Source organism: Tursiops truncatus, chromosome 20, assembly GCF_011762595.2.
Source record: "Tursiops truncatus isolate mTurTru1 chromosome 20, mTurTru1.mat.Y, whole genome shotgun sequence".
Lineage (NCBI taxonomy): Eukaryota > Metazoa > Chordata > Mammalia > Artiodactyla > Delphinidae > Tursiops > Tursiops truncatus.
In genome coordinates, this window is record NC_047053.1 from 37833984 (window position 1) to 37846474 (window position 12491).

The window sequence follows — 12491 nt, forward strand, 5'->3', positions numbered from 1 at the left end:
TTGACTTGGGGCGGGGGCATCTGATTTCTGCAGCCAGGAGAACTAACTGGCTTGGGACATTGACGGGGGTGGGGTAGGGGTGTGAGGTGGGGAGACTTATTGGTTGTTACCTTCCCCTTTGTCCCAAGTGCCCCAAGCCTGACTGCTCCCCGTCACTCACCTCTGAGCCATAGGTCTGGGCCACGTGGCACAGCATGAGAAAGGAGATGTCAAAGAGCAAGGCTCGAACTGAGGCCGCCTTGGCTGTGGAGGATGAAAAGGCTGACCCCCAGCCTAGGGCAGGGGCCCAAAGGCCTTGTCTGGGTCGGGAGGGGCTCAAGATCTGCCTCAAGGAAGGTCAGGGACCGAGTGGCTCCTTCAAAGCTCTGAGGCTCAGAATCCTTTTCTTGAGTCTCAGTTGGAACATCATCCCTTCCTTGGAACCAAAGACTCCTGAACCCTCCTTTCCCCCAACACCTGACCAAATCGCAAGGGGGGATGGAGAGAGGCAAAGGGTGGTTTGGGAAGAATGCTTTTCCCAGCATGACCCTCTTTCACGGCTCCCCAAAAGCTTCAGTCAGTCATTCCTAGGGGAGAACACAGCCTCCCCAGGATGAGCAAAAGTGTCCTCTTCCCTCCCCTGTTCTCTCCCTCCACACCCCTCCTTCAGCACCACTGGGCCTGGGGGTGTGTGGAGCTGACTTACTGCTTTCTTCGCTGCGGTGTGTCGTGAATTCATTCAAACTGCAGAAGGAATGGAGACAGGTTGCATCAACCAGGGCAAGGGCTGGGCAGCGGCTGGGGTCAGGGGCTCTGCCCACTCAGAGAGGCGGTCACTAGAGTCTGAATTATGGGTTCAACTTAAAAGGAACACCATTGCTACAGAAACAAGAACTCTTTCTATTTTCAAAAGATTTCCAAGGCCTAGAGAATGGCTCGCTGAATGGAACAACATTCTACACATCAAATTCCAGGTCAATCCAAAAAGTCAGCAGAATTTGAGAGTCCCTTATTAATAAGTGGGTATGAACACCATCCCTCCACACCTGCTATCCAACACCTCGTCACCTTGCCAAACACCTGCACTCCATCCTCAGCTGAAGAGAAAACAGCACTTCATGTCCAGAGAATGGGCCCTTCCCCCAGGTCTCCAGCTGGCATGCTCTGCCTTGGCATCTCTGGGGAGACTCAGACCCCAGTGCCTTGCCCTTATTCTGCCACCTCCTCCTTTGTTTTTTGCTTTCTTTCTTTTTAATATTTATTTATTTATATTTGGCTGTGCCGGGTCTTAGTCGCGGCACACGGGATCTTCACTGCAGCACGTGGGATCTTTCAGTTGCGGCATGTGAACTCTTAGTTGCGGCATGTGGGATCTAGTTCCCTGACAAGGGATCGAACCCGGGCCGCCTGCATTGGGAGCACAGAGTCTTAGCCACTGGGCCACCAGGGAAGTTCCCACCTCCTCCTTCACACGTGCCTCCCAGACCCTGGTCAGGAGCTCAGGCTTCCTTACTTGATGAATTTCCGGGCAAAGGACTTAAGCTTCCCAGTGGCCGCAGCAGCAGCCAGCAGCAAGTCCAGGCTCTTCCCAGACAGCATGTGGCCCAGGACCCCCAGCAGCCCCTCCGGGGACTTGGAGTGGTCTGCATCCATCGTCTGGGGACAAGACAGGAAACCAAGTCCTGAAGAACACTGAAGACCCCCCCAGGTACAGCCTAGCCACAGTTTCTCTCTCTGCATGTCTCCATTAAACGGGATACCAGGACCTGCCATTTAATCGACATCTGACTCCAATCTGGAAAGCCGTTCCTTAAGTTCTTTGCTCTCCGATCCATTCCTCTCGACTAAACTGGGATGGACGATGGCGCTGGAGTCAGGATGGGCGAGGTCTCTGCTGTGCGATTCAGCGCTGTTTCCACACCCACCACAGCGCCTGGCTGACCAGTGAAGCTCAACAAACACTTGTTTCCAGGGGCGCTTCCCTCACCTTCCCCCTTTCTCTACTTCCAAAGTAACCAGAAGAGAGAGAGGTCCGTGGCCTATTTACTTATCTGGAAGAAGAGGGAAACTGGAAAGAGGGAAGGTATGCCCCTGGTGGCAAGGGAACAGCGTACTCACTTTGAGGATGTTGGTGACGGTGGGCTCCGCGCGGAGGATCAGCCCGGGGTTGGGCTGGATGTTGGCATTTTCATCTGATTTCAGCTGGGGTGCGTGCTCCCGGTCTGCTTTGCTGTGGCCACAAGAGAAGGTAAGGGAACAGAGATGAATTCCTGACACGCTCCTTAGTCCAGGCCCAGGAGCAGAGGCACAGAGAAGGCGCGAAGCACATAAGCACCACGGGCTCGGCTGATGCCTATGAAAGTGCGTCCAGTATCGCAACTGCTTCAAATCGTCTCTAGTCATCACATCTGTTTTGAAAGTTCATTTAAGACTGAAGGAAGTCTTACAATTTCTACTTCGATCACAAAGGAGGGCGAGAGTTAAAGCCCTAACAGTGCAAAACCCTGGTCTGCAGAAATCAGTGTCTCCTGTCCCTGGTAACCCTAGGTGTGGTTCCCATCACCCACACTCAAACCCTCGACAGGAGGGAAAAGGCACCCAGCAGCCCAGTCTGGACATGAGGCGGGTGGTCAAGGGGCCCATGGGCCAGCCCAGGAGTTCATACTTACCGCTTGGCCATGAGGTTGTTCGTACTGGCTTCAGACAGAAGCCCCTGCTTGCTACATTCTTGGAGTAGGAAATTTGTACAGTCACAGCTGTGAGGGAAAAAGATGATGGGGGGCCTAGGCATACTGCAGGGATTATGGAGGGCGAGCCGTGAGGCCCTGCCCAACATCCTCCCTCCTTTAGGGTGAAGAACATTTTGAGTGCCTGAGGGGAGGCAGAAGGGCTTGGGCACTCGGCAACCACGGGGCTGCTGCCTCCTGCCCCTGCCGAGAGGAGGAACGAGGAGCCGGTCCCCGGTGCTGATCTGGCACAAAGAGCGGGGAAGAGCCAGGACTCCTGCCAGTACAGTGAGGTGAGCAGGGGACCTCATACTTGCAGCGCTGGTCGGCTTTGTCCAGCAAGGGCGTGAGCTTCAGCAGGAACTCAAAAGCAGAATTGACATCCTCGGTGAAGTCCTGCAAAGAGACAGAAACTGCCTTCTGGCTTCCAGGTCCTCCGCCCACCCACGGCCCGTGAGGCAGGCTCACAATGACACCCCGCTGGGCACAGCCGCCTACAGGTCGGCCGTGCCCACTGCTGGCTTCCAGCGACTGGACGGGGACAGGATGGGGCATCACTGCTCCCTGCCATCTCGGCCCTGGTCATCCCGGGCACCCTCGCCTCCGGAGCAGCCTGGCTGCCTTCTGTGCGTGGATGCCCGCGAGTGCTCGGGGGATACCCCCGCTTCCAGCCCTCCCCAGCACAAGAACACACTACCGCCCAGGTAGGGCCAAGTGACCCTTCCCTTGCCCTTGTTTCTCCAGAGCTGTAACAAGGATTCACCTGTTCCCATGCCAACTCCCCATCTCATTTCTTTAACTTACCTTGTCCCCATGGGAGTATTTCTTCAACTTCACCAAAACCTGTGGAATCTACAGGGTGAGGCAGGGGGAAAAACAGGCAGCTCAATTTCTTCTCTCTTTCACCCAGAACGAAAGGCATCCCTTCCGTCCCCCTGCTCTGGGTTGAGACAGGAACACTCCTGCCCTGGAAGTGAAGGTGCTCCAAGAGCCAAATGCGAAAGCTGACGTCTAGCCACGCGCCCGCTGCCCTCAGCCCGCAGGGCCCAGGAACCCCGCACTGCCATGGCTCAACAAGGAAACGCTCTAAGTGAAAGTGGGCTCCCGGAGCTGCCCCGCGCCAACATGGCTGACGACCAAGCTCCCAGCACCTGCGGGCCAAGACATGGCAGAGCCTGCCAAGCAGGCTGAACAGCCCTGGGACCTTCAGGGAAAATCAGGGCAACTTGTGCTGGGGGACCTGGCAAGCTGGGCATGAAGTCAGCGGGGAGAAATGTGGGGCAAAGGCCCAGGGTGTCTCCGCTCTTCCTGGGAACCATCCTGAGACTGGCCCTCTGTGGCTCCCACGTCCCAGGTACCTTGAGGAAGGTGAAAGCTGTCCACTTGAGCTCCCCCGTGCCCTCAGGAGACTCGATGAGGCCCACGAAGCAGGCTTTCCAGATCTCCAGGACAAAGAGCGGGGTGGGGATATGCTGTGGGAAGACCCAAGGGAGAGCGTAAGAGGGCGCCCACCCCCGTCCCGTCTCCTGACCCCGGGGGTCAGTGGGTCACAGGAGGGCAGCACAGGCACCTCCCCGACTCTTGTGCAAGAACCAGGGAGAGCAGGTGACATGGCAGAACCATTCCACCTGACAGAACCATGCACGTTCCACCACGAATTAGGAGAAACCCTATTTCTCCCCTGAAAGACCAGAAGAATCCTCCCTCCCGCCCCCACACAGCCGGCCCGCCCCGGGGACAGAGAAGCAGCGCTGGCCTCCCACCTGCATGCGTTTCACCATCATCAGCTGCTCCACCAGGGGCTGTGTCTCGCCGGTCAGGTTCATGGTGCCCTCAAGCAGGACCACCGCGTGGACCGTGGGGAAGCCAGTCTTGTGCAGCTGCTCAGAGTGCACGGACAGCATGGTGGGGATGCTGAGGGGACACAGAGGGGACAGTGTGCGGGCGGTAAGGGAGAGTCAGAGAGGAGGGGAGAGCAGAGGGGTCAGGGCCAGAGGCCACATCTTCCCCCCCATACCCGGGCCTTTCCTCTCTCCCTTCACCAGATCACCCTGGGAGCAGGTACCTCCTAATGAGCGTGCCGCACTGCTCAGCCTGGCTCCGGAGCTGGGGGCTGCTGAGATTGGCCAGGATCTCCCCAAGCTTCAAGAGACAATGCTCGATGGCAGTCCAGGAGGCTGGCAGAGAAAAGAAAATGCAGAGAATCATGGGGAGCAGAGGAGAGAGAGAGACTGGCCCCAAACTCCTTGACTTGGCACCCCCTGGGCCCAGAAAAACCACGCAGGGAGGCTTCCCCCGAGGATGGCATGGAAGCTAGGGGCCTGAGGGCAGCATGCACTGTTTCCAGAAGGGGGGTGAGCACCAATGATGAAGCCACTAGAAACGATCCCCAGAAGCCCGATTCCTTAGGGGTCGCCCACAGCTGACTTCAGAAACTAGGTACGGCAGAAGACAGGCAGTGACAGAGAGAGGCCCAGGGGGCTTGCAGTCCAGTGGCCAGAACAGGGAGGTGACCACAAATCATTCCGAGAGTGGGCCAGCTTTGCAAGTGGCCACCGCTCTCCACCGCAGTCAAGCTGGATTCCTAAACAGCCTTCTGTGTTCACCTGCTCCCTGTCTGGGCCTTTGCTCTCGCTGTTCTCCCCTCTGAAAAGCCCCTCCTACTCACCTTCTCCCCTCACACTCTCACTACCCTGCGAGTCTATGTTCAAGCCCCAGCTCCTTTAACAACTTACCCAACTGGTCCAACCCACTGACCTCTTACTCCTAAATGCCTGAACTCATGGTCTATACCACACAGTTTGGCACTTATAAGTCACTTATCCTAGTTACACTTCCAGAGGGTCAAATGATGAATAACGGCGCCAACTAGCCCATTAACCTCCATGTAGCATAGGGGAAAAAAACAAAAAGATAAGACCTGAGATCCAATAAAATTAAGTTAAAAGTTCATTCATTTTTCAGCCAATAAACATTTGTCAAGCGCTCAAAATAGACAAACTGTCAACATAGCCCACTTTTACGTAGTGATCATCTTTCTGGACTTTTCATAGCCAATAGCCATATTTTGAGAAGTAATAAATATACTAATCCTGTAACAAGTTCTTCAACCAGGTCCTAGAGACCTGGGTGTAACCCACCCCAGCATTCTCGTTACTGGAGAACAAGCGATCCTTAGGTGGCCCCGAGCCTCAGCAGCAAGACCGTGGCCTTCAGGCCCCATGTCCAGAAATACCCGTCTTCCCTCCCACCAGGTGATCTGTGTGATCCCGGGCTCTGGAGGGTTCCAACGTTTAACATCTGCACTTGAGTAGAGAGGCGTGTGGCTCAGCAGGCCTGGCAGCAGGCAGGCACTGCATTTAAAGGGATGTTTTAGGCAGCACTCAAACACAAAAGTTATCTGCTTTCAGATGAGTAACATGGAGACAAACACAGCGATGGATGGCGTGCTTGTCTTGACCTCTCGTTTTTTCCATGTATATTACGTACTAGCCTTGCTCCCCACTAGCACGTACACTTGTTGAGGGCAGGGACCCTGCCACATGCCCCTTCGGTAGCCCCCCGCCCCCACCCCCAGCACCTGGCACAGTGCTGGGCGTACAATAATGCTCAGTAAATACCTGTTGGTTGATTGGCTCGGGTGCCACCCTGCCCAAGTCCCTGGGATGTATGCAATGCTTATGGGGAGAAAAAAAAGGAAGTGGGATGATTTCAGATCCTCCTGGAAAAAAGTGGGATGGCATCCTGCCTCTCCCCTCTCAATTAAAGAACCAGCTATGGGAGCAGTGATGGGTGGGGCTCAGGGAACCAGGGGACATACAGGCCTCCTCTAGTTTGGCGATGTGGAGCAGGGCCCGGTTCTTGGTGCTGCTGAGGGTCTTCTCCAGGCGCTGCAGGCACATGGCAAGCTGCTTCTCACCAGCCGCTGGGGTGCCGGCCTCCAGCCCCTCCCGGAGCCGCTCTGCAGAGGCTGCGGTGCAGCGCAGCAGCCAGTGGAGGGCGCTGAGAAGGGCCCGGCACAGCCCGATGCACTCCTCTGCTTTGCCGTGACAGCTACCGGGAAAGGATGCAAAATCTGTCTTTGATCCAAAGGCTGAAATCCGACCCACACCCATGTTCCCCAGAGTGCCTGGCACTCCCTTACTAGGGAAGAAAGTTGGGAAGCTTGCAAAGTCCTGGGGAAGACTGCCCTGTTGGCTTTCACTGGATAAGATTTCAAATGAGTTACTCCAAATAGAGAAGAGGCACTTTAGTCCTAAGGGAGTAAGTAGAAAAAGACGTGGATGGGTGGGTGCAGACGAGCAGGTGGGAAGAAGTGTGGGAACCAACAGAGGTGGTCTGAGCCTATATGCCGGGAGCTTCTCCTTTACACTAAGGTAATGCTGGAAGGTGGTGAGCTCCTCATCCCTGCCATTACCTCAGTCGGTCACAAAACATGTCCATGATATCCAGCAAAGCCTGGACACACAGGTCCCGGGAAAAGTCATCAAACTGTGGAGAGAACAGTGGCGATGCGACGGGGTGTCCCAGTCACCCCCCAGTCTCAAACATGAGGCAGTTGGCGCATTCAGGAGTCCTGCTCATCTTTCCTCCAACCCCAGGTTTCAGACTCGGCAGCCTTTCAACACTGGAAATTGGCTCCTAATTGCCAGTGCCCACTTCCTAGGATCCCCCTCCCTCTAATGGGAGGCAGCCATGCCAGCCAGAGGCATGCTGTGCTGCCTGCCCAGCCACAGAGGTCACTCTATCAGAGCAGTCAAGGAGGTGGGGCCCCATCTGTCACTACCATATCTCTGTCCCCCCATCCCCCATCTAGCTTGTAAGTATCTATGGTCATACCTTACTGATAGCTGTGAGGACGGAGGAGTAGGACACCATCTGGAGAGAAAGAAGAAAGATAAAGTTCAGAAAACTGGTGTCTGAGAGGAACAACACAGTTGAGAGGAACAAAACACAGACACTTAAAGTCGCTCCTAAAATCTCAACCCCTTCAAGAGGCCTTCCACAAGCCCAGAGGCAGTAACACCAGGCACTGTGCCCATCCCTGCTTCCATCAAACTCACTATGATTGACAGCACCAGCATAAACCCACTAAGAAGATGATTTGGGAGTATTCAAAGGGGCCATGTTTCATGTTCACCTGCCACACACTGTCCACCGTATAGTACAAGGTTTGACTGCTGGTGGGCAGAAGAATGGACACAAGTGAGGTCAGTTACTCTACTCCTGCAACTCCTACCAAGGGTGATTTTATCTGGACAAGAACTGGAGACATACGAACTGCTCTTGCAATGAACAGGTAGTAACTCCACTTTGAAATAGGAAGTGAATTTCAATACACATACTCATTCTCTAGGATACCTCCAGGACACCACCCAAAGCTGAAATCCTTTCTCGGTGCTCCAAGTAATCCCCTTAGACCCATCATTACACAGTGGGTACCTGCTGCCCCCACCAAACTAGGAGCTCCTTGAAGACAAGGGTGCTTAGGGAGGGTGGGAGGGAGACGCAAGAGGGAGGAGATACGGGGATATGTGTGTACATATAGCTGATTCACTTTGTTATACAGCAGAAACTAACACAACGTTGTAAAGCAATTATACTCCAATAAAGATGTTAAAAAAAAAAAGACAAGGGTGATTTTACTCAGTGACCACCATCAACTTGTTAATGTTTGTAGAATGAATAAGTAAAACACAACTTTAGATCAATATTTCTCAAAGTAGCTTCCAAAGCTGCACTGTCCAATAGGGAAGCCATTAGCCACATATGGCTGTTTAAGTTTAAATTAAATAACATTAAAAATTCAGTTCCTTACTCATAGTAACCACATTTCAGGTGCTCAACAGGCTCATGGGGCTAGTGGCTGCTGTACTGGACAGCGCAGATACAGAACATTTTTATCACTGTAGAAAGTTCTATTGGGTGATGCTGTTCCAAAGGGTCCTCAAGATGTTAAAAACTTTTACACATGCACACACATACACAGAGCTTCTGTGTGACATGAATTTGAGAAACCCTGAAATAAACATACACAGAGAGCTTTTTTTTAAGGGTTCTTTTAGTAAAGAGCTTTCTTTACTGTAGGACTGCTCTTACCCATAATAATATACTTGTATACAATGAGACTCTCTAAGATCACTGGAGATGAAGCAAGCAATATTTTTCCAATTTACTTGACCAAGGAATCTCATTTAACTAGTATCTGCAAAACACATTTCGCAAAATGCCATCTGAACAGCAAGATCCCTGAGAACAGAAATAGTGTTAAATTTATATGTTTCCCTAGAACCTAGTCTGGGGCCTACCACATAGTAGGACTGCTTTGGTTTGACGAATTCTAGTAACTAGCATTCTGAAAACATTTTTACCGTAACACAAATTTCTATTAGCAAAACCTATTATCACCATTATAAGATTGGAGATGTAGTTCAAAAGAAATAATCTGTCCTGAATGAAATCAAACCTAACAGAGAGCTTTTAAGTTGTCATATTTTTAAAAAATAATTATAGCGGGCTTCCCTGGTGGCGCAGTGGTTGAGAGTCCGCCTGCCGATGCAGGGGACACGGGTTCGTGCCCCGGTCCGGGAAGATCCCACATGCCGCAGAGCGGCTGGGCCCGCGAGCCATGGCCGCTGAGCCTGCGCGTTCGGAGCCTGTGCTCCGCAACGGAAGAGGCCACAACAGTGAGAGGCCCGCGTACCGCAAAAAAAAAAAAAAATTATAGCATGCTGATCAAATATGAATAATACTATAGAAAATAGTTACAACTCTATACTCAAAATCAGTGGCAAAATATACCAAAATAAAAAGCAGAATACAATGCCAGAAACTGTCAGGATAATCACCTGCCTCATAGGTTGTCTTCACTAGAGGAAAAGAAATTTCCAAAGATTTAAGAAGAAAGCTAGGGCTTCCCTGGTGGCGCAGTGGTTAAGAATCCGCCTGTCAATGCAGGGGACACGGGTTCGAGCCCTGGTCCAGGAAGATCTCACATGCCACGAAGCAACTAAGCCCGTGCGCCACAACAACTGAGCCTACGCTCTAGAGCCCGCGAGCCACAACTACTGAAGCCCGCGAGCCACAACTACTGAAGCCTGTGCACCTAGAGCCCGTGCTCCGCGGCAAGAGAAGCCACTGCAATGAGAAGCCCATGCATCGCAAGGAAGAGTAGCCCCCACTCGCCGCAACTAGAGAAAGCCTGTGCGCAGCAACGAAGACCGGACGCAGCCAAAAATAATAAATAAATTTTTTTAAAAAAAGAAGAAAGCTAAGTCACCCTCAATGACTCAGTATGGCAAATTTTACATGCTTGGCAATGCCTTCCATGTATAATTTCTCCCTCACATGAACAGGCTGCTCTCTGTTCAGACATTTTTTAACCAGTATTCTTGGATAAAGAGGAGCAAAACACACAGAGGACTTAAATACACAATTAGTGTTTAGTGCCACTCTCAGCGGGTCACGCTGTGAAGCACTAGCTGGTGTCTGACAGGGACCAGAAAGTTGGGAGCCTGCCTGGCAGGATGACCATAGCATTCCAGGCGAGTGTTTGTTTATTAATAACTGATGTCCCCATAGCAAGAGCTTGGAAGTGAACCGAACCTTGCTGGATACCAACCTGAAGGGGGAGCTGGATGTTTCCACTAGAAACTGACCCCAAACTACCACAAGAGAAAGCCCCAATTCTGTATGTTCTAAGGGATGTTGTTCGTTACCATGAATTTATTGTCTCCAAATTCAGAATTGTGTTCAGTGAATTTCTGCTAACAGTATCGATAAAGCCCTCTACTCTAAAGACCTAAAAATACTTTCCACATGGTGAACTGTTTTTCACAGCAGGACTTATAACTTATCTCAGTCCTACTATATCTATCAACGTAGAAGCTCTGAACTACCACCAGCCCCCAAGGCTGGAGCCCATTGACGCAGCCCAGTGCACACCTGGCCAGCCCAGAGAGACCCTGCAGCTGCTCTCTAATCCCCCTTCTCTTCTTCATATTCGACGCCTTCAACTACTCCTAAGGGCTCTCTACACGCACAGCACTGGACCAAAGAGCCTCTTGACTCCGAAGGAAAAATAAATTACTAATTTTGCACAGCACTTTGCAAGTCATGGAGGTCTCGCATATATATTTATTTCTCACTCACTGGTACTTCAGCCTCTTCCTCTCTCTTGCCTTTGCCACCAGTTTACACATCTCAAGATTCTTCTCTTTTTAAAAGAAACTCCCGCAGACCCTATACTTCCAATTAACCACCACGCTCTCTTCACAGTCATAGGAGTTCTCTACACTCTACCTCCCCACCTTCCATTCACAATGCGACCCACTCCAATCACTTCTGTCCTTCCCACCACATGAAATCTCTCATGAAGCTCATCAACAAACTTGTTAAACCCCATGGATACTTCTCAGTTCTGATCTTGCTGACCTCTCAGCAGCATCTCACACCAGGAAACACCTACTCATCCTTTGGTCCTCTCCTCCCTGGGCTTTTCTTTTTTTTGGCCACGCCTTGAGGCATGCTGAATCTTAGTTCCCCAACCAGGGATCAAACCCCCGGCCCCTGCATTGGAAGCACAGCGTCTTAACCACTGGACCGCCAGGGAAGTCCCCCCTGGGTTTTTCTTGATACCACACTCCCTTGTTTTCCTTCTCTCCTCACTGGCCCCTTCTTTTCAGACTCCTATGAGGAATTCTCTTCCTACGTGTGTTCCTTAAATGTGACTGGTTCCTTAGAAACATGGTTTGGGTCACTTCTTTGCTCCCTCTGCACGCTCTCTCTGGGTAAATCTCATCCACGCCCATACCTTCAATTACCACCTGCGGCTGACAACTCCTAAACCGTAGCTCCAGCCCTGACCTCTCCTCCTGAGTCCCAGACATCGATGTTCTACTGCCTACTGAGTGTCTTCTCTTTGACAGCCCACACAGGCGCTTTCCACGAACCAAGGCCAGAATCAAACAAGCCATCTCCACCCCTCATCTGCAATGCTAACAACAGTCCTGCTCTTCTCCCACCGTCTCCTTACGATCCCATCAGCCATCCGGATGTCCAAACCAGACACCTAGACACTGGCCTTGACTTCTTCCTCTCCCTCACACCTTTCATCCAGCTAATCACCAAGTCCTCGCAATGCCACTTCCTAATTTGTTCTTGAATTCACCTTTTTTTTTTTTCTGCTGCCACTTCTCAAGTTTATGCTGGTATCGTCTCTTACCTGAATCCCTGCAACAGCCGAAATCAGGGGCTGGAAAACAACAGCTCGCAAGCCAAATCCGGCTCATCACCTTTTTGGTAAATAAAGCTGCATCAGGACACAGCCATGTCCACTTACTTCTATATCGCCTACACGTTATAGGCCTGCTAACAGAGACCATACAGCCTGCTAAGCTGAAAGCATTTATTATCTGGTCCTTTACAGAAAAATTGTCTCCCTGCTTTCTGTCTTACCTCCCTCCAACTCATTCTTCAAACTGCAATCAGAGTGATATTTCTAAAATTGATCCACAAATCCAAAGTCAAGGAAACCCCAATCAAAATGCAAAAAGCCTTTTTAAGGAACTTAAGTCTAAAATCTGTCTGGAAAAGAAAATGCCTGAAAATAGCCAAGAAATTTTTGAAAAATAAAACAACTAAGGGAACACTTCCCTAACAAGATATCAAACATACTATAAAGGTATAGTAATTAAAACAGTAAAGTACTGGTACAAGAAAAGACAAATATGTCAATGATATATACTAGAATGTCAAGAAATAGACCCTAGTCTATAGGAGAATTTA

At 51.2% G+C, this 12491-nt stretch overlaps 1 protein-coding gene and 1 non-coding gene across 12 annotated transcripts in view; both read right to left on the bottom strand.

Annotated features, from left to right (window-relative positions):
• Nucleotides 1–12491, bottom strand: part of MED24 (mediator complex subunit 24) — a 38555-nt gene that overhangs the window by 6412 nt on the left and 19652 nt on the right. For 5 of the 11 annotated variants that reach the window (XR_012328593.1, XM_073797625.1, XM_073797627.1 and 2 more), the window contains 14 exons: nt 7545–7583; nt 7123–7196; nt 6526–6758; nt 6326–6382; nt 4771–4882; nt 4469–4619; nt 4064–4177; nt 3510–3557; nt 3019–3101; nt 2649–2735; nt 2098–2209; nt 1493–1635; nt 686–723; nt 161–273 (listed from right to left, as the gene is read on the bottom strand). Coding sequence is in view for 10 of the 11 variants with exons in the window: in XM_073797625.1 (XP_073653726.1) it covers nt 161–273; nt 686–723; nt 1493–1635; nt 2098–2209; nt 2649–2735; nt 3019–3101; nt 3510–3557; nt 4064–4177; nt 4469–4619; nt 4771–4882; nt 6326–6382; nt 6526–6758; nt 7123–7196; nt 7545–7583 (1404 nt within the window). In the remaining variant the exon portion in view is untranslated. Of the gene's footprint in view, nt 1–160; nt 274–685; nt 724–1492; nt 1636–2097; nt 2210–2648; nt 2736–3018; nt 3102–3509; nt 3558–4063; nt 4178–4468; nt 4620–4770; nt 4883–6325; nt 6383–6525; nt 6759–6849; nt 7197–7544; nt 7584–11928; nt 11999–12491 lie in introns of those variants that run through there. The other 6 variants (XM_073797630.1, XM_073797631.1, XM_033847957.2 and 3 more) reach the window with 5 other exon arrangements.
• Nucleotides 322–425, bottom strand: LOC117309886 (small nucleolar RNA SNORD124). The gene has a single exon (XR_004524174.1). It is a non-coding gene; the product is annotated as a small nucleolar RNA SNORD124 (small nucleolar RNA).